Genomic DNA, 19,627 nt, shown 5'->3' with positions numbered 1-19,627 from the left:
TTTATCCTTATGCGAAACCTTATTGTGTGGATGCATGCAGAGATTTTTTTTTTCAAACGGATGAATGTAAACAAAAAGCACTATGCTTAAAAGGGCTTCAAAAATTCACAAAATCTATTCTCCTTTTCTCTCTCTACAAGTGGAACTTTCTCTCTCTAGAAAATCATTACATACACTCAACACTATATATATATATATAAAATATATAAATATACAAAAACCCTAGCAGCTCTGCGATCCTCCTCCGTCGACGATGCCGACGGCGAGTGTAATCGGAGCTCCGATTCATCTCATTGATATCCGCTGATTCCTACTTTTTCCATTTCATTCCTTTGATCCTTGTTCCTGGCTGTTGTTGTGTTGAATTTGAACTTGTTTGTTGAAAGCTTCTGGAAATGTATAAGAACCAGTTACAGGAACTGGCACAAAGGAGTTGCTTCAACTTGCCGTCGTATACTTGTATAAGGGAAGGTCCGGATCATGCGCCTAGGTTTAAGGCTACGGTTAATTTCAATGGTGAGGTCTTTGAGAGTCCAAATTACTGCTCTACACTTCGACAGGCTGAACACTCTGCTGCTGAGGTTGCGTTGAATTCACTCTCTAATCGAGGTCCCTCCAACTCGCTTGCTGCTAGAATTCTGGTATATTTTGCCCCCGATTTTAGCGGGGTTTTTAGTTTGCTCTCTTAATTATGCTTTTCCTTTTGAGATTGGCTTCCTGAAAATGAATGACGTCATTTGATCTTCTATGTTACAACTTTTAGCTTTAATGTATATGCATTTGTGGGATTGAGCATGTTGTTGTTGTATTTGCATTTGTAAATTTTCTAAGTTTCAGGGACCATTGGTTTTCTACACCCTTGGTGTGCTAAGTTACCCTGGGGTGGGTAGCTGGCACGCCATACCCGGTGGATTAGTCATGACTCATGTGCACATAAACTAGCCCGGACACTTCCATTAGAGAAAGTTAATAAATATTGGTCATTTATACCAAGATGATCTAAGAAGTGTAGTTGTGTGAGGTTGTGATATTATTAGTATTCTTTAGTTTCTTGATTAGTATTTACAATTTTTCCTTATATAGATATTTCCTTTTTTCTTCTTGTTTTTTCCTAGTTTGATTTACGGGAATTATCTGCCTATGTGAGCTTCGGAAAACATATTCAGTCCCAAATTTCTGTTGTAGGTTGATGGCCAATGTAGTTTAACTATGATGAATTTCTTGAACTTGTCATAGTTCAGGAGGGAAGCAGAGCTCCCTGTTATGTGACTTTTAGCTGCAAAAAGAATAATGAGCAGTTTAGATAGTACTGGCTTAGGTAGGGGTTGGCTGAAAACAATAACTAGTAATTTTAGGCTTGTTTTCAATGAAGTTACAAATGTATGGAATGGTGATGTCTTGTGATTTCCTTTAGTAAGTGAAGTAGAGGGTAGATGTTGTGACATTTCTGGAGTCATCATCTTAATATATCTGTTTGTCCTTGCAAAAAAAAGAATATTGATTTGTTAGTAGTCCTCTTCTGACTGGTTTCCCTTGTTTTCAGGCATTAGAATTCTTAGTTTTTCGTACTGTGCAACGTGAATAAACTTAAGCACCAGTATTAGGTAGGAACTTTTTGTACGGCCAACATAGAAGCCATGTACCCAATAGTCTAGACTGAGTACTACATTACATTCACTAAATGACTGTTCAAAACCTTTAGGTCAGTCAAGCTACCATAGTAGTCTGAAGGTGGTGCTTCTGTTTGTTAGGGTTCTAATACAAGATGGGCAGATATGAGTCCAGAACTTCTGGAGGACATTGCCAACTGCTGATGGTCCTGTAGGTAGTTAGACTCAATATGTAAAGTTGCATCATTTCTGTATTATGATAATCTTGTTGTCAAGTAAATTTAGTGTTAAAACAAATCTTAATTTTTCCGACCAATATCATAGATATTGTTGCAGTAAAAAATGATAGCACTGGTGCAAGTGAGCTCAACATTATCACAATAAATTATGGCCTCCATTGATTTTATGTAGTACCTAATTGTTTTAAATTAATATATGGTACTTAGACTTAGATGTGAAAGAATAAGCCTTTGTGGTTGCTTCTGAATGATATTTTGGTTTCTAATTTCTGTATGCCCATGATTTTGTAGGATGAGACAGGCGTATATAAGAATCTCTTACAGGAAGTTTCACAAAGAGTAGGAGCATCATTGCCAGCATATACTACTTTTAGATCTGGTCTAGGACATCTTCCTGTCTTTACCTGCACAGTAGAGTTGGCGGGCGTTACATTTACTGGTGAGTCAGCAAAGAATAAGAAGCAAGCTGAAAAGAATGCAGCTATGGCAGCTTGGTCATCTCTGAAATTATGTAAGTGATTCCAATGTTTATGAACCTGTTGATATTTACTGCATGAGTTATTTGGAAACTTTATTTCTCTGTGAAGAAGTTATCGTAAAGCTGCGTCATGTGTGTGTTGGCGAGGCTTATAGAATTGTTATAAATGCCAAATCATGAATTGCAGAGCCTAGCTGGATCCTTCATGTAAAGATCCAAATTTACTGGATTCTGGTTTTTGTCTTCAGAATTTTTATTTGGATAAGGGTGGTTTTCGTCTTCCGATGTTGTCTTCGCCTGGTTCTCAAGAAGCCTCATTCTCCAGTTTTATCTTATGCTCTTAGCAACATATGGTCCTTTTATCTATCTAGTGATCTATATGCTAGTGTGTATGAAGCCATCTTATGGTATTATTTTCATCTTTCAAACAGACAGTATTTTTATTTCAAATAGTTGATAATGTTAATGGCAATCACCATCCACCTGTTTGTCTCCCCTTAAGTCCAACTAAATACATCAACCCGACCTAACACCTGCCTGTTTGCCTTTTGTACACACTTGACTACATCATATTTATTGTGACATTCTTCCCTGCATTGCCAAACATTGTATGTCCTATTGGTTAGAAGTTTCAGTGATTCATGATGTCGTATTTTGCATCATGATGGGAAGATCACTGTTGATTTGAGCAATAATTTGCATGGATGGCAAAATGACTAATGAGTAATTACTGGAAAAATGATAAATCAAGTGTTGCTTGAACATTTCTCTATTAATTGTCACTGTACATATGTGCCCATTGCTTCCCCACCCTTTTTTCTTCCTCTCCCCCCGCTCAATCTTTTTGCATTGTTGCAAAGCAGAGCCACATTTGGTGGATAAGCTCCTTCTGGGGTGGGTGACAAATATGGTTTTGAATGTTCAAACCTACACATGTATGCCTCTTGGTTTGGTCTAGTGAGACACATACGTATTTGCCAATTCGTCTTTTTAGTCACCGAAAACATGACTCTTGGTAGTAGAGTATGGAGGTAGAGAATTAGGATAGAGGGTTAGTATGTAGTCAGACATATTTCTTTTCCTGTTTCTATGCATTAGTATTATTCTTGTTTTTCATTTTTTATCGATTTCTATTTCTGTCATTCCTTTAGCCTCAGTTATCTTATTATCTTCTTGTTGTTTCTGCTTGTTGCTGTTGCCTTTTATGCCACACTGACTCCCTTCTGTTACAAGATGTGGAATTAGACAGGGGAATCTCTATAAGAACTAGACTCTTATATTTCACACATAGTAGATTGAGACACAAGCCTAGGGCTATGGGGAAAGAGTTAGATTGGTCACCCTAGATCGACCTCTACACAACGGGTTTCTAACGGTATATATATTCTTTGGTTCCGTTCCCACCTATAAGATAGATATTACAACCTTATGAGGTTGGCTGGGTTTCACATCTCAGTAATTCCCGATTCGATTGGTTCCGATATGAATAGATTGGTATCTATTTCTAAAAAACAGTCTAAGAAAATATATTAATAGATATTCACCGTGCGGTCATAGCCAACAACAAAAAACCTTACCCCTACCTTCATGGGGTAGAGGTTGTCTCCAATAGAACCTTGGCTCAAGAAAAGTGATTTTTCATAACAGGTTTGAGAAACACAAGATAAGAAAAAAAAGTTGTGTTGAAATTATTGAAGAAAAGAAAAATATTGACAGCAAAAATAGTAAAGATAACCAAAGTAAAAAACAATAGCAGTAATACAATTGAAGGATTAGATAATGCTAGAATAATAATAGTACTGGTAAGGGCCTCATCAAAAAAAAAATAATAGTACTGGTAAGGTGAAGAGGGAGCAAATAAGGTGCTCTAAACTAGAACCATACTAATTACATGGCAGTTGAATCATGCTATTCCCCGCTCCACGGTATGACATCTTTTACTCATCCATTCTGCCCATCCAGATGCTGCGCCCTTTCTCATTGTCATCTTCTGCCTTTCGTTCCTCTCGGCTATTCACACGTGAAGATCGTCATATGTATGCTTGATTTGGGGTGCGGTGCTATAATACATAGAAGTACATTATGGGCATGTGGTGTGGTGACAAGTGTGGTTTGAGATGCTCAAACCTACACATGTATGCCTCTTGGTTTGGTCTGGTGACACATACATGTATTTGCCCTTTTGTTTTGTCGATAATGCTGGACACATTGGTGTTATCATGTTTAGCTAGCTAAACTCAAGTATTATGATAATTGAGCTTGAGTTTCAGTTAAATATTAAATAAGCGTAATATTAATTAGTTCAAGCAAATAAACCAGCTTGAGTTATCAAGCGCAATGATATATTATTTCTAGAAACTAGTATTTAGAAACTAAATAGTGGTTTAGAATCTTCTTGCACGAATTCTTACAAGGATCATCATTGATTACAAAATATACAATATTTGAGAAAATATCTGTACTTCCATATATTCATGTATGCGTGTGTGTGTGTTAGGATACAAGCTCAAAGCTCTACTCTATTATTAAAAAAGGGGCTGAGCTAGAGCTTTACTTGATGAGCGAGTCAATTACCACTCTCTAGGGCAAGTGATAATATGTTGCAGCCTGAAATTCTTATTGAACAATGAAAAAGATAAAACCGGATTGGCTATTTCTTTTCTTCAGAGCTTAGTGACTCTCGTCCCGCCAACTCATTAGAAATTGATATGCTAGGACGTCCAGTGATTTCCAACCTTCTTATAAAGAACTTGATGGAGAAGTATTTTTAGGTGCTAAGAGTGTGATTTTTGCCTGAATGTTTACAAATGTTTATATCATCAGTGTTGCTTGGTTTATCAATTTTTAGGAGAACTTCCACTTCTACAATCTAATGTTTGCTTGAATATTTGTGCTTGCAATTATGATATTTCAGTTTCTAATTTTCAATTAGATTGATATTCACCTACTGATCAGAAAACATTAGTAGATTGATGTTCACTTTGCATACTGATGATAAGCTTTAATTTGTACAATCAGCAATAACTAGGTGTACTATTCTGCATGACATTCTTTTACTTTTTTTTCTATCAGTGGCACAGCAGTCTGAAAGTGCAAAACCAGACCGAAGAAGAAATGATGAGCAAGAGCATGTAACTGTTGCACGTGCACTACAAAGGTACATTTTGAAGGCAAGGGCGGCTAGAGTATCATTCCCAATTAAATTTCCGACACCTAATCCAAGACCATCAAGTGTACAGCAGCTTTCATCTACTACATCAAAACTTCTTCCCCTAATATGTCCAAGAACTGCTCCTCGCAGTAGACCGGTCAGTCCGTTATGTCTAAAACCTGCTTCTCAAAGTAGACCCATTGATAATACAGGAAGTGATGCATCATTGAGTCCAAGGACTGCTCAAACCATAAATAATATTTTAAAGGACAGCTTTGCTATGGATGGTCACAGGGTTCGACCAGAGAAGTTCCCTGCTGCTGGTGCAGCACCATATATTCCTGTCAGGCATTTTGGCCCACACCATCGGATGGCTCCTCCGGTGACCATACGGAATGCAATTCCTGTTTTCTCTGCACCACCACTTCCTCAATCATCTCAGCTTCCTAGGGTGATGAGGCCTCCAGGTCTGGGAGTGGCACCACCTGTCTGTTTAAGACAGGCAGTGCCGGTTTATGCTGCACCCCCTGTTCGGGCAGAGGAACTTCCCACATTAGATAGGGTGATGAGGCATTCAGGTTTGGGGGTGGCGCCAGTTTATGCTGTACCCTCTGTTCCTAAAGCTCCTCCTCTTCTAGTTGACGAACCACTAGCTTCAATGGCACCTGAAATTCAGGTACTTGACTTACCAACTCGTAAAGCAGTGCTAGGCAAGGCCGAATCACCACATGACCATTCTGAGGAGAAATCATGTTCTGAAGTCCAACCGACTAAGAGAGAGGAGCCACTTGACTTTGAAGTTTCAAGGAGTGCGACAATGCCAGTGGAAGGAACCAAGGTTGCAGCCATGGAGAAGCCACTTGGCTTTGAAGTTTCAAGGCGTGCGACAATGTCAGTGGAAGGAACCAAGGTTTCAGCGAAGGAGAAGCCACTTGACTTTGAAGTTTCAAGGAGTGCGACAATGCCAGTTGAAGGAACCAAGGTTGCAGCCGAGGAGAAGCCACATGACTCTCTGGAAATTGAGAATTTGAAACAGCTAAAGATATGATGTATCATCGGGAATAGCATGTTACAAACTACAGAAACTTCAGTAAGCTTTTGTTCTCCCCTTGTGGGATTTAGTTTGCAAGCCTTTATGTAGTCTTAGATATATCAGTTCCTTGCACATTTTCATTTGGAATAGTTTTATGGAGATAGTTGTAGCGACATTATACTGCTGTTTTTGAGTTCCCTTGTGGTTCATTACCATTTTACCTGCAACCCTAGAGTTTTGCCTCGTGTCGATGTGTTTGTTGCTTCATTGGAATCTGTTGCGGACGCATAAAGTAGAACCACATTGTGTCGTCTACAACAATTCCAACGAAGCAAATAAAGGTAAAAACTATATTGCATCTGCAACAGTTTCCAACGAAGCAACAAGCACATACACGAGATAAAACACTATCCGCCCCCTCCCCCTCTTTTTCTGTTTGACAATTGTGACTAATACAGTGTTACTTTAGACATAGATAATGGCATGAATGCTTCGGCTATGTTGGTAAAACTAGTTTGGTATATTTGCCTAAACTTTCCCTTCCCTTTTTCCCGTCCGGGTTAGCTTTATGCGCACCTCGACTAATTCCATGGAAAACTTATCACCTCCCACCAAGAAGTACTAGATAGCTTTGTTCATCAAGGCTAAAACAAATGTGAAACAATCACTTAGTATTTGTCTAGGCGGGATTTGAACCCAAAATTTCATAATTTTCAATCTACTTCCTTTGCAATTGTGGGATATAGCACGTCTTCTTTTTGACAATTGTAGTATTACATGTTTTTTCCCCTACTTTGTCAAGAGAGTACCTAATAAAGTAAAGAATCACATGTGTGCATGACACGAGATGAAACGCTAATCACATAGCAACTACAATGGATTTCAACCAAGCAACAACCACATAAATATTTCATGAATTTTTGGAATATGACTATCAGATAGCTCTGTTTGATTCCAACTTTTGTGGTTCTATCCGTAATACCTAAAATGGATTTCAACCAAGCAATGTATAAAATATGAGCCAAAGCTTTATGCTAAAATGTATAAAATTTGATGCATCTTCATGATTGTCTCAACCAAAAAAGTGGTGTGGAGCCTGTTAACTTTTTTGTGTGTATTAGCCCATTGATCTGATGTCAGAAGCAATCAATTTTTTTTTCTCAAAAAACTTAATGAGGACCTTCGTATTGAATTGGGGAACAATCATGTATACTCACACCATTTTTTCACCCCCATTTTTGCATCTTCAGGCCCTTTTTTAGGAATTGCGCTAATTCCTCTATTTTTCGTGTGTATTAGCCCATGGATCTAGCGCTTGGAGCACCTATTTTTTTCCCAAAAACTTTATGAGTACCTCCGTATTGAGTTGAGGAACCATCACCTATACTCACACCATTTGTTTCACCCCTATTTCCACATCTATAGTCCCTTTTTTAGGAATCGCGTAAATTCCTTAATTTTTCGTGTGTATTAGCCTATGGATTTGGCGCTCAAAGCACCCAAAATGTTTTTCTCAAAAAAGTTTATGAGGATCTCCGTATTGAGTTGGGGAACTATCACATATACTGACACCATTTTTTTCACCCTAACTTTCACATCTACAAGCCCTTTTGTAGGAATCGCGCAAGTTCCTCAATTTTTCGTGTGTAGCCCATCGATCTTGCACCCAGAGCACCCAGATTTTTTTTCACAAAAAACTTTATAAGGAGTATTGACACGGGGAACTATCACGTATACTCACACCATTTTTTTCACCTCCATTTTCTGCTTCTACAAACCCATTTTAGGATTCACACAAATTTCTAACTTTTTCGTGTGTATTAGCCAATTGATCCGACACATAGAACACCTAAAAATTTTCTCGAAATTTTTTATGAGTACCTGCGTATTGAGTTGGGAAATCATCACGTATACTCTATTTTTTCACCCCCATTTTCGCATGTACAAGCCATTTATTAAGAATCGTGAAATTCCTCAATTTTTCGTGTGTATTAGCCCATGAATCTGGCGCCCAAAGCACCCAATTTTTTTCTCAAAAAACTTTATGAGGACCTCTGTATTGAGTTGGGGAACCATCAGGTAAAATACACTATTTTTTTCACCCATATTTACGCATCTACATGCCCTTTTTTAAGAATTGCGCAAATTTCTTAATTTTTCGTGTGTATTAGCCCATTGATTTGACGTTCGGAGAACTTAATTTTTTTCTCAAAAAACTTTATGAAGACCTCCGTATTGACTTGGGGAATCATCACGTAACCTCACATTATTTTTTTCACACCCATTTCTGCATATACATGCCCCTTTTTAAGGAATTGTGCAAATTTCTTAATTTTTTGTGTGTATTAGCCCTTTTATCTGGCGCCCGAAGCACCCAAATTTTTATTCACAAAAAACTTTCTGAGGACCTCCGTACTGAGTTGGGTAACCATCACGTATAGTTACACAATTTTTATCACCCATATTTCCGCATCTACAGGCCCTTTTTTAGAATCTCGCAAATTTCTCAAATTTTCGTGTGTATTAGCCCATGGATCAGGCGCCCGAAGCACCCAATTGTTTTTTCTCAAAAAATATTATGAAGACCTCCGTATTGAGTTGGGGAACCATCATGTGTACTCACAACATTAGCCCATAGAACCATTTTCGCATCTACAAGCTCTTTTTTAGGAATCACGTAAATTTCTATATTTTTCGTATGTATTAGCCCATAGAACTGGCGCTCGTAGCACCCAACAAAATTTTCTCACATAACTTTAAGAGGACCTCTGTATTGACTTGGGAATTATCACGTATATTCACACAATTTTTTTCACACTATTTTCGCATCTACAGGCCATTTTTTAGGAATCGCACAAATTCCTCACTTTTTCGTGTGTATTAGCCCATTGATCTGGTGTCCGGAGCATCCAAAAATGTTTTCTCAAAAAACTTTATGAGGACCTCTGTATTGACTTGGAGAACCATCACATATACTCATCTATTTTTTTCGCAATTATTTCCACATCTACATGCCATTTTTAGTAATTGTGCAAATTTCTCAATTTTTCGTGTGTAAATAGACCAGGAATCTGGCGCCCGGAGCACCAAAACTTTTTTCCTCAAAAATCCTTATGCTGACCTCCGTATTGACTTGGGGAACGATCACATATATTCAAACTATTTTTTCAACCACATTTATGCATCTACATGCCCTTTTTTAAGAATTACGCAAATTCCTCAATTTTTCGTGTGTATTAGCCCATATGGATCTGGCGTCGGGAGAAACCAATTTTTTTTCTAAAAATTTTATTAGGACCTCCGTATTGACTTGGAGAATCATTACGTAACCTCACACTATTTTTTTCACCCCCATTTTCGCATCTACATTCCCTTTTTAAGGAAAGGTGTAAATTTCCTAATTTTTTGTGTGTATTAGCCCATTTATCTGGCGCCCGAAGCGTCCAAATTTTTATTTTCCAAAAACTTTATGAGGACCTCCGTATTGAGTTGGGTAACCATCACGTATAGTCACAAAAATTTTATCACCCATACTTTCGCATCTACAGGCCCCTTTTTTAGAATCTCGCAAATTTCTCAAATTTTCGTGCGTATTAGCCCATTGATCAGGTGCCCGAAGCACCCACATTTTTTTTCCAAAAAATATTATGAGGACCTACGTATTGAGTTGGGGAATCATCAGGTATACTCACAACATTTTTTTCACCCCCATTTCCCCATCTACAGACCCTTTTTTACGAATAACGCTAGTTCTTTAATTTTTCGTGTGTATTAGCCTATGGATCCGGCACCGGGAGAAACCAATTTTTTTCTTCTAAAAACTATATTAGGATCTCCGTATTGTGAAGTAACCATCACGTATACTTACACCCATTTTCACCCCCATTTCAGCATCTACAAGCCCTTTATTAGGAATCACACATTTCTAACTTTGTTATGTGTATTAGCCCATGAAACTGCACCCGTAGCACCTATTTTTTTCTCAAAAAACTTATTAAAACTCTCGTATTGACTTGGGAAATCATCATGTGTACTCATACCAATTTTTTCAACCCCATTTTCGCATCTACAAGCTCTTTTTTAGGAATCACGTAAATTTCTATATTGTTCGTATGTATTAGCCCATAGAACTGGCGCTCGTAGCACCCAACAAAATTTTCTCAAATAACTTTAAGAGGACCTCTGTATTGACTTGGGAATTATCACGTATATTCACACAATTTTTTTCACACCATTTTCGTATCTACAGGCCCTTTTTTAGGAATCGCACAAATTCTTCATTTTTTCGTGTGTATTAGCCCATTGATCTGGTGTCCGGAGCATCCAAAAATGTTTTCTCAAAAAACTTTATGAGGACCTCTGTATTAACTTGGGGAACCATCACATATACTCACTTATTTTTTTCGCAACTATTTCCACATCTACATGCCATTTTTAGTAATTGCGCAAATTCCTCAATTTTCGTGTGTAAATAGACCAGGAATCTGGCGCCCGGAGCACTAAAACTTTTTTTCTTAAAAATCCTTATGCTAACCTCCGTATTGACTTGGGGAACGATCACATATATTCAAACTATTTTTTCAACCACATTTATGCATCTACATGCCCTTTTTTAAGAATTGCGCAAATTCCTCAATTTTTCGTGTGTATTAGCCCATATGGATCTGGCGTTGGGAGAAACCAATTTTTTTTTCTAAAAACTTTAGTAGGACCTCCGTATTGTGTTAAGTAACCATCACATATATTCACAACCATTTTTTCACCCCATTTCAGCATCTACAAGCCCTTTATTAGGAATCACACATATTTCTAACTTTGTCATGTGTATTAGCCCCTGAAACTGCACCCGTAGCACCTATTTTTTTCTCAAAAAACTTATTAAAACTCTCGTATTGACTGGGGAATCATCATGTGTACTCATTCCAATTTTTTCAACCCCATTTTCGCATCTACAAGCTCTTTTTTAGGAATCGCGTAAATTTCTATATTTTTCATATGTATTAACCCATAGATCTGGCGCTTGTAGCACCCAGAAATTTTTTCTCAAAAAAATTTAAGAGGACCTCTGTATTGGCTTGGGGAATTATAACGTATAGTCACACTATTTTTATCACCCCCATTTTCGCATCTACAGGCCCTATTTTAGGAATTGCGCAAATTTCTCAATTTTTCGTGTGTATTAGCCCATTGATCTGGTGCCCGGAGCATCCAAAAATGTTTTCTCAAAAAACTTTATTAGGACCTCTGAATTGACTTGGAGAACCATCACATATACTCACACTATTTTTTTCGCAACTATTTCCGCAACTACAGGCCATTTTTAGGAATTGCACAAATTACTCAATTTTTCGTGTGTCAATAGCCCATGAATCTGGCGCCCGGAGCACACAATTTTTTTTCTCAAAAATCTTTATGCTGACCTCCGTATTGACTTGGGGAATGATAACATATATTCACACTATTTTTTTCACCCACATTTACGCATCTACCTGCCCCTTTTTAAGAATTGCGCAAATTCCTCAATTTTTCGTGTGTATTAGCCCATGGATCTGATGTCCAGAGAACTCAATTTAAAAAAAATTATGAGGACCTCCGTATTGACTTAGGAAATCATTACATAACCTCACACTATTTTTTCACCCCCATTTCTGTATCTACATTCCCCTTTTTAGTAATCGTGCAAATTTCCTAATTTTTTGTATGTATTGCACATTTATCTGGCCCTCGAAGCACCCAAATTTTTTTTCTCAAAAAACTTTATGAGGACCTCGGTATTGAGTTGGGTAACCATCACGTATAGTCACACAATTTTTATCACCCATATTTCCGCATCTACAGGCCCCTTTTTTAGAATCTCGCAAATTCCTCAAATTTTCGTGCGTATTAGATCATTGATCAGGCGCCCGGAGCACCCAAATTTTTTTTTCTCAAAAAATATTATGAGGACCTCCGTATTGAGTTGGGAACCATTAGGTATACTCACAACATTTTTTTCACCTTTATTTCCCATCTACACCCTTTTTTACAAATCGCGCAAATTCCTTTATTTTTCGTGTGTATTAGCCTATGGATCTGGCGCCGGGATAAATTAATTTTTTTTTTATAAAAACATTATTAGGACCTCCATGTTGTGTATAGGAATCATCACGTATACTCACAATCATTTTTTCACCTCATTTCAGCATCTACAAGCCCTTTATTAGGAATCAAAGATATTTCTAACTTTTTCATGTGAATTAACCCATGGATCTTCACCCGAAGCACCTAATTTATTTTTCTCAAAAAAGTTATTAAAACTCTCGTATTGACTTGGGGAATCATCATGTGTACTCATAATAATTTTTTCAATCCCATTTCCGCATCTACAAGCTCTTTTTTAGGAATCGCGTAAATTACTATATTTTTCATATGTATTAGCCCATAAATCTGCCGCTCGTAGCACCAAAAAATTTTTTCTCAAAAAACTTTAAGAGGACCTCCGTATTAACTTGGGGAATTATCACGTATACTCACACCATTTTTTTCACCCCCATTTTCACATCTACAGGCCATATTTTAGGAATCGCGCAATTTCTTCAATTTTTCGTGTATAATGCCTATTGATTTGGACCTCTGTATTGACTTGGAGAACAATCACATATACTAACACTATTTTTTTCGCAACTATTTCTGCATCAATAGGCCATTTTTATGAATTGCGCAAATTCCTCAATTTTTCGTGTGTAAATAGCCCATGAATCTAGCGCCCGGAGCACCCAATTTTTTTTTCTCAAAAATCTTTATCTTGACCTCCGTAATGACTTGGGGAATTACCACGTATACTAACACCATTTTTTTTTCACCCCATTTTCGCATCTACAGGCCCTAATTTAGGAATCGCGCAAATTTCTCAATTTTTCGTGTGTATTAGCCCATGAATTTGGCGCCCGGAGCACCCAAATTTTTTTCCTCAAAAAACTTTATGCTGACCTCCGTTATTGACTTGGGGAGCGATCACATATACTCACACTCTATTTTTCACCCACGTTAACGCATCTACATGCCATTTTTTAAGAATTGCGCAAATTTCTCAATTTTTCGTGTGTATTAGCCTATGGATCTGACGTCCGGAGAACTCAATTTTTTTCTTAAAAAACTTAATGAGGAACTCCGTATTGACTTGGGGAATACTAATTTTTTGTGTGTATTAGCCTATTTATATGGCGCCCGAAGCACCCGTATTTTTTTCTCAAAAATATTTATGAGGAGTTGCGTATTGAGTTGGGTAACCATCACGTAAAGTCAAATAATTTTTATCACCCATATTTCCGCATCTACAGGCCCTTTTTTAGAATCTCATAAATTCCTCAAATTTTCGTATATATTAGCCCATGGATTAAGTGCCCGGAGCATCCAAAAATATTTTCTCAAAAAACTTTATGACAACCTCTGTATTGACTTGGAGAACCATCACATATACTCACCTATTTTTTTGGCAACTATTTTCGCATCTACAGGCAATTTTTAGTAATTGCGCAAATTCATCAATTTTTCGTGTATAAATAGACCATGAATCTGGCGCCCGGAGCACCAAAACTATCTTCCTCAAAAAATTTTATGCTGACCTCCGTATTGAGTTGAGGAACCATCAAGTATATTCACAATATTTTTTTTCACCCCTATTTCCCCATCTACATGCACTTTTTCAAGAATTGCGCAAATTCCTCAATTTTTCGTGTGTTTTAGCCCATATGGATCTGGCGCCGGGAGAAACCAATTTTTTTTTTCTAATAACTTTATTAGGACCTCCGTATTGTGTTAAGTAACCATCACATATATTCACAACCATTTTTTCACCCCATTTCATCATCTACAAATCCTTTATTAGAAATCACACATATTTCTAACTTTTTCATGTGTATTAGCCCAAGGATCTACACCCGGAGCAGCAAAATTTTATTTTCTCAAAAAACTTATTAAAACTCTCGTTTTGACATGGGGAATCATCATGTGTACTCATACCAATTTTTTCAACCCCATTTCCGTATCTACAAGCTCTTTTTTAGGTGTTGCGTAAATCTATATTTTTAATATGTATTAGCCCATAAATCTAGCGCTCGTAGCACCAAAAAAATTTTCCTCAAAAAACTTTAAGAGGACCTCCGTATTGACTTGGGGAATTATAACGTATACTCACACCATTTTTTCCACCCCCATTTTCGCATCTACAGGCCCTATTTTAGGAATCGTGCAAATTTCTCAATTTTTCGTGTGTATTAGCCCATTGATCTGGTGCCCGGAGCATCCAAAAATGTTTCTCAAAAAACTTTATGAAGACCTCTATATTGACTTGGAGAACCATCACATATACTCACACTATTTTTTTCGCAACTATTTCCGCATCTACAGGCCATTTTTAGGAATTGCGTTAATTACACAATTTTTCGTGTGTCAATAGCCCATGAATCTGGCACTCGAAGCACCCAATTTTTTTCTCAAAACTTTATGCTGACCTCCGTGTTGACTTGGGGAACGATCACATATATTCACACTATTTTTTTCACCCACATTTACACATCTACATGCCCTTTTTTAAGAATTGCGGAAATTCCTCAATTTTTCGTATGTATTAGCCCATGGATCTGACGTCCCGAGAACTCAATTTTTTTTTCAAAAAACTTTATGTGGACCTCCGTATTGACTTGGGAAATCATTACATAAACTCACACTATTTTTTCACCCCCATTTCCGTATCTACATGAATCTGGCGCCCGAAGCACCCTAATTTTTTTTCTCAAAAAACATTATGCGGACCTCCGTATTGAGTTGAGTAACCATCACGTATAGTCACACAATTTTTATCACCCATATTTTCGCTTCTACAAGCCCCTTTTTTAGAATCTCGCAAATTCCTCAAATTTTCGTGTGTATTAGCCCATTGATCAGGCGCCAGGAGAACCCTAATTTTTTTTCTCAAAAAATATTATGAGGACCTCCGTATTGAGTTCGGGAACCATCAGGTATACTCACAACATTTTTTTCACCCTATTTACCCATATACATACCCTTTTTTACGAATCGCGCAAATTCCTTTATTTTTCGTGTGTATTAGCCAATGGATCTGGTGCCGGGAGAAATCAATATTTTTTTCCTAAAAACATTATTAGGACATCCGTATTGTGTTAAGCAACCATCACGTATACTCACAACCATTTTTTCACCCCATTTCAGCATCTACAAGCCCTTTATTAGGAATCACACATATTTCTAATTTTTTCATGTGTATTAGCCCATTGATCTGCACCCGGAGCACCAAATTTTTTTCTAAAAAAACTTACTAAAACTCTCGTATTGACTAGGGGAATCATCATGTGTACTCATACTAATTTTTTCAACCCCATTTTCGCATCTATAAGCTTTTTTTTAGGAATCGCGTAAATTCCATTATTTTTCATTTGTATTAGTCTATCGATCTGGCGCTCGTAGCACCCAAAAAAATTTTCTTAAAATACTTTAAGAGGACCTCCATATTGACTTGGGGAATTATCACGTATACTCACACCATTTTTTTCACCCCCATTTTCGCATCTACAGCCCATATTTTAGGAATCGCGAAAATTCTTCAATTTTTCTTGTGTAATGCCCATTGATCTGGCGCCCGGAGCATCCAAAAATGTTTTATCAAAAAACTTTATGAGAACCACTGCATTGACTTGGAGAACAATCACATAAACTCACACTATTTTTTTCGCAACTATTTTCGCATCTACAGGCCATGAATTTGGCGCCCGGAGCACTCAAATTTTTTTCTTCAAAAATCTTTACGCTGACCTCTGTATTGACTTGGAAAACGATCACATATACTCACACTAGTTTTTTCACCCACATTTACGCATCTATATGCCCTTTTTTAAGAATTGCGCAAATTTCTCAATTTTTCGTGTGTATTAGCCTATGATCTGAGGTCCGGATAACTCAATTTTTTTTTTCTCAAAAACCCTTTTGAGGACCTCCGTATTGACTTGGGGAATCATTACGTAACCTCACACCAATTTTTTCACCCCCATTTCTGCATCTACATTCCCTTGTTTAGGAATCGTGCAAATTTCCTAATTTTTTGTGTGTATTAGCCCATTTATTTGGCGCCCGAACTACCCAGTTTTTTTTTCTCAAAAAACTTTATGAGGACCTCCGTATTGAGTTAGGTGACCATCACGTATAGTCACACAATTTTTATCAACTATATTTCTGCATCTACAGGCCTCTTTTTTAGAATCTCGCATATTCCTCAAATTTTCATATGTATTAGCCCATGGATCTGGCGCCCGGAGCATCCAATTTTTTTTTCTCAAAAAACATTACGAGGACCTACGTATTGAGTTGAGGAACCATCATATATACTCACAATATTTTTTTTCACCCCCATTTCCCCATCAACAGACCCTTTTTTACGAATCGCGCAAATTCCTTTACTTTTCGTGTGTATTAGCCTATGCATCTGGCGCCAGGAGAAATCAATTTTTTTTATAAAAACTATATTAGGACCTTCGTATTGTGTTAAAGAACCATCACGTATACTCACACTCATTTTTTCACCCCATTTTAGCATCTACAAGCCCTTTATTAGGAATCGCACAAATTTCTAACTTTTTAATGTGTATTAGTCCATGGATATGCACCAGGAGTACCCAAATGTTTTTTCTCAAAAAACTTTACCAAAGCTCTCGTATTGACTTGGGGAATTATCATGTATACTCATACCAATTATTTCAACCCCATTTTCGCATCTACAAACTTTTTTTTAGGAATCACGTAAATTCCTATATTTTTCGTATGTATTAGCCTATAGATCTAGCGCTTGTAGCACCCAAAAAAAAATTTCTCAAAAAACTTTAAGAGGACCTCCGTATTAACTTGGGAAATTATCACGTATAGTCACACCATTTTTTTCACCTCCATTTTCGCATCTACAGGCCTTATTTGAGGAATCGCGCAAATTTCTCAATTTTTTTTATGTGTATTAGCCCATTGATTTGTATTGACTTGGAGAACCATTACGTATACTCACATTATTTTTTCCGCACCTATTTCCGCATCTACAGGCCAATTTTTAGGAATTGCGCAAATTTCTCTAATTTTCGTGTGTAATAGCTCATGAATCTGACTATCGGAGCACCCAAATTTTTTTTTTCAAAAATTTTTATACCAACCTATGTATTGACTAGGGAAACGATCACATATACTCACACTATTTTTTTCACCCACATTTACACATCTACATGCCCTTTTTCAAGAATTTCGTAAATTCTTTAACTTTTCGTGTGTATTAGCCCATTGATCTGACGTCCGAGAACTCAATTTTTTATCTCAAAAAATTTTATAAGGACCTCCGCATTGAATTGGAGAATCATCACGTAACCTCACACTATATTTTTCACCCCCTTATCCGCATCTACATTCCTTTTTTAGAAATCATGCAAATTTCCTAATTTTTTGTGTGTATTGACCCATTTATCTAGCATCCGAAGCACCCAATTTTTTTTTTTTAAAAAAAACTTTATGAGGACCTTTGTATTGAGTTGGGTAACCATCACGTATAGTCACACAATTTTTATCACCCATATTTCCGCATTTACAGGCCCTTTTTTTAGAATCTCGCAACTTCCTCAAATTATCATGTGTATTAGCCCATGAATTAGGCGCGTGAAGCACCCAATTTTTTTCTCAAAAAACATTATGAGGACCTTCGTATTGAGTTGGGGAACCATCATATATACTCACAATATTTGTTTCACCCCCATTTCTCCATCTATAGACCCTTTTTTATGAATCACGCAAATTCCTTTATTTTTAGTGTGTATTAGCCTATGGATCTGGTGCCGGGAAAAACTAATTTTTTTTGTAAAAACTATATTAGAACCTCCGTATTGTGTTAAGGAACCATCACATATAGTCACACCCATTTTTTCACCCCATTTCAACATTTACAAGCCCTTTATTAGAAATCAGACAAATTTCTAACTTTTTCATATGTATTAGCCCATGGATTTGCTTGGCGAATCATCATGTATACTCGTACCAATTTTTTCAACCCCATTTCCGCATATACAAGCTTGTTTTTAGGAATCGCGTTAATTCCTATATTTTTCGTATGTATTAGCCTATAGATCTGGCGCTCGTAGCACCCAAAAAAAAATTTCTCAAAAAACTTTAAGAGAACCTCCGCATTAACTTGGGGAATTATCACGTATATTCACACCATTTTTTCACCTCCATTTTCGCATCTACAGGGCTTATTTGAGGAATCGCGCAAATTTCTCAAATTTTTCTGTGTATTAGCCCATTGATCTGGCGCCCAGAGCATTCAAAAATGTTTTTTCTAAAATACTTTATGAGGACCTCTGTATTAACTTGGAGAACCATTACGTATACTCACATTATTTTTTTCGTACCTATTTCCGCTTCTATGCCATTTTTTAGGATTTGCGCAAATTCCTCAATTTTTCGTGTGTAATAGCTCATAAATCTGGCAACCGGAGAACCCAATTCTTTTTCCTCAAAAATCTTTATGCTGACCTCCGTATTAACTTGGGGAACGATCAGATATACTCACACTATTTTTTTCATCCACATTTACGCATCTACATGCCCTTTTTTAAGAATTTCGTAAATACCTCAATTTTTCGTGTGTATTAGCACCATCGATTTGACGTCCAGAGAATCCAATTTTTTTTTCTCAAAAAACTTTATGAGGACCTCCGTATTGACTTGGGGAATCATCACGTAACCTCACACTACTTTTTTTCACCGCCATATCTGCATCTACATTCCCTTTTTTAGAAATCGTGCAAATTTTTTAATTTTTTGTGTGTATTAGCCCATTTATCTAGCGCCCGAAGCACCCAATTTTTTTTTCTCAAAAAACTTTATGAGGACCTCCGTATTGAGTTGGGTAACCGTCACGTATAGTCACACAATTTTTATCACCCATATTTCCGCATCTACAAGCCCCTTTTTTAGAATCTCGCAAATTTCTCAAATTTTCATGTGTATTAGCCCATGGATCAGGCGCCCGAAGCACCCAATTTTTTTCTCAAAAAACATTATGAGGACCTCCGGATTGAGTTGGAGAACCAT

General features: G+C 37.1%; 1 protein-coding gene across 2 annotated transcripts; it reads left to right on the top strand.

Annotated features, from left to right (window-relative positions):
- Positions 1–107: 107 nt before the first annotated feature.
- LOC125867371 (double-stranded RNA-binding protein 2-like) lies at positions 108–6,689 on the top strand. Of its 2 annotated transcripts, XM_049547848.1 has the most exons (4): positions 187–641; positions 2,141–2,360; positions 5,400–6,316; positions 6,389–6,689. In XM_049547848.1, the coding sequence occupies exons 1-4, from the start codon at positions 396–398 to the stop codon at positions 6,524–6,526; spliced, it is 1,521 nt and encodes a 506-aa protein (XP_049403805.1). In that variant the 5' UTR covers positions 187–395; the 3' UTR covers positions 6,527–6,689. The 2 variants fall into 2 exon arrangements, with proteins under 2 accessions (XP_049403804.1, XP_049403805.1); XM_049547847.1 differs by having other exon boundaries at positions 108–641; positions 5,400–6,689.
- Positions 6,690–19,627: the final 12,938 nt, after the last annotated feature.

The sequence above is a fragment of the Solanum stenotomum genome, chromosome 6, assembly GCF_019186545.1.
Source record: "Solanum stenotomum isolate F172 chromosome 6, ASM1918654v1, whole genome shotgun sequence".
NCBI lineage: Eukaryota > Viridiplantae > Streptophyta > Magnoliopsida > Solanales > Solanaceae > Solanum > Solanum stenotomum.
Note: the sequence above shows the minus strand (reverse complement) of the source record. Positions and strands in the feature narration are given on the sequence as shown.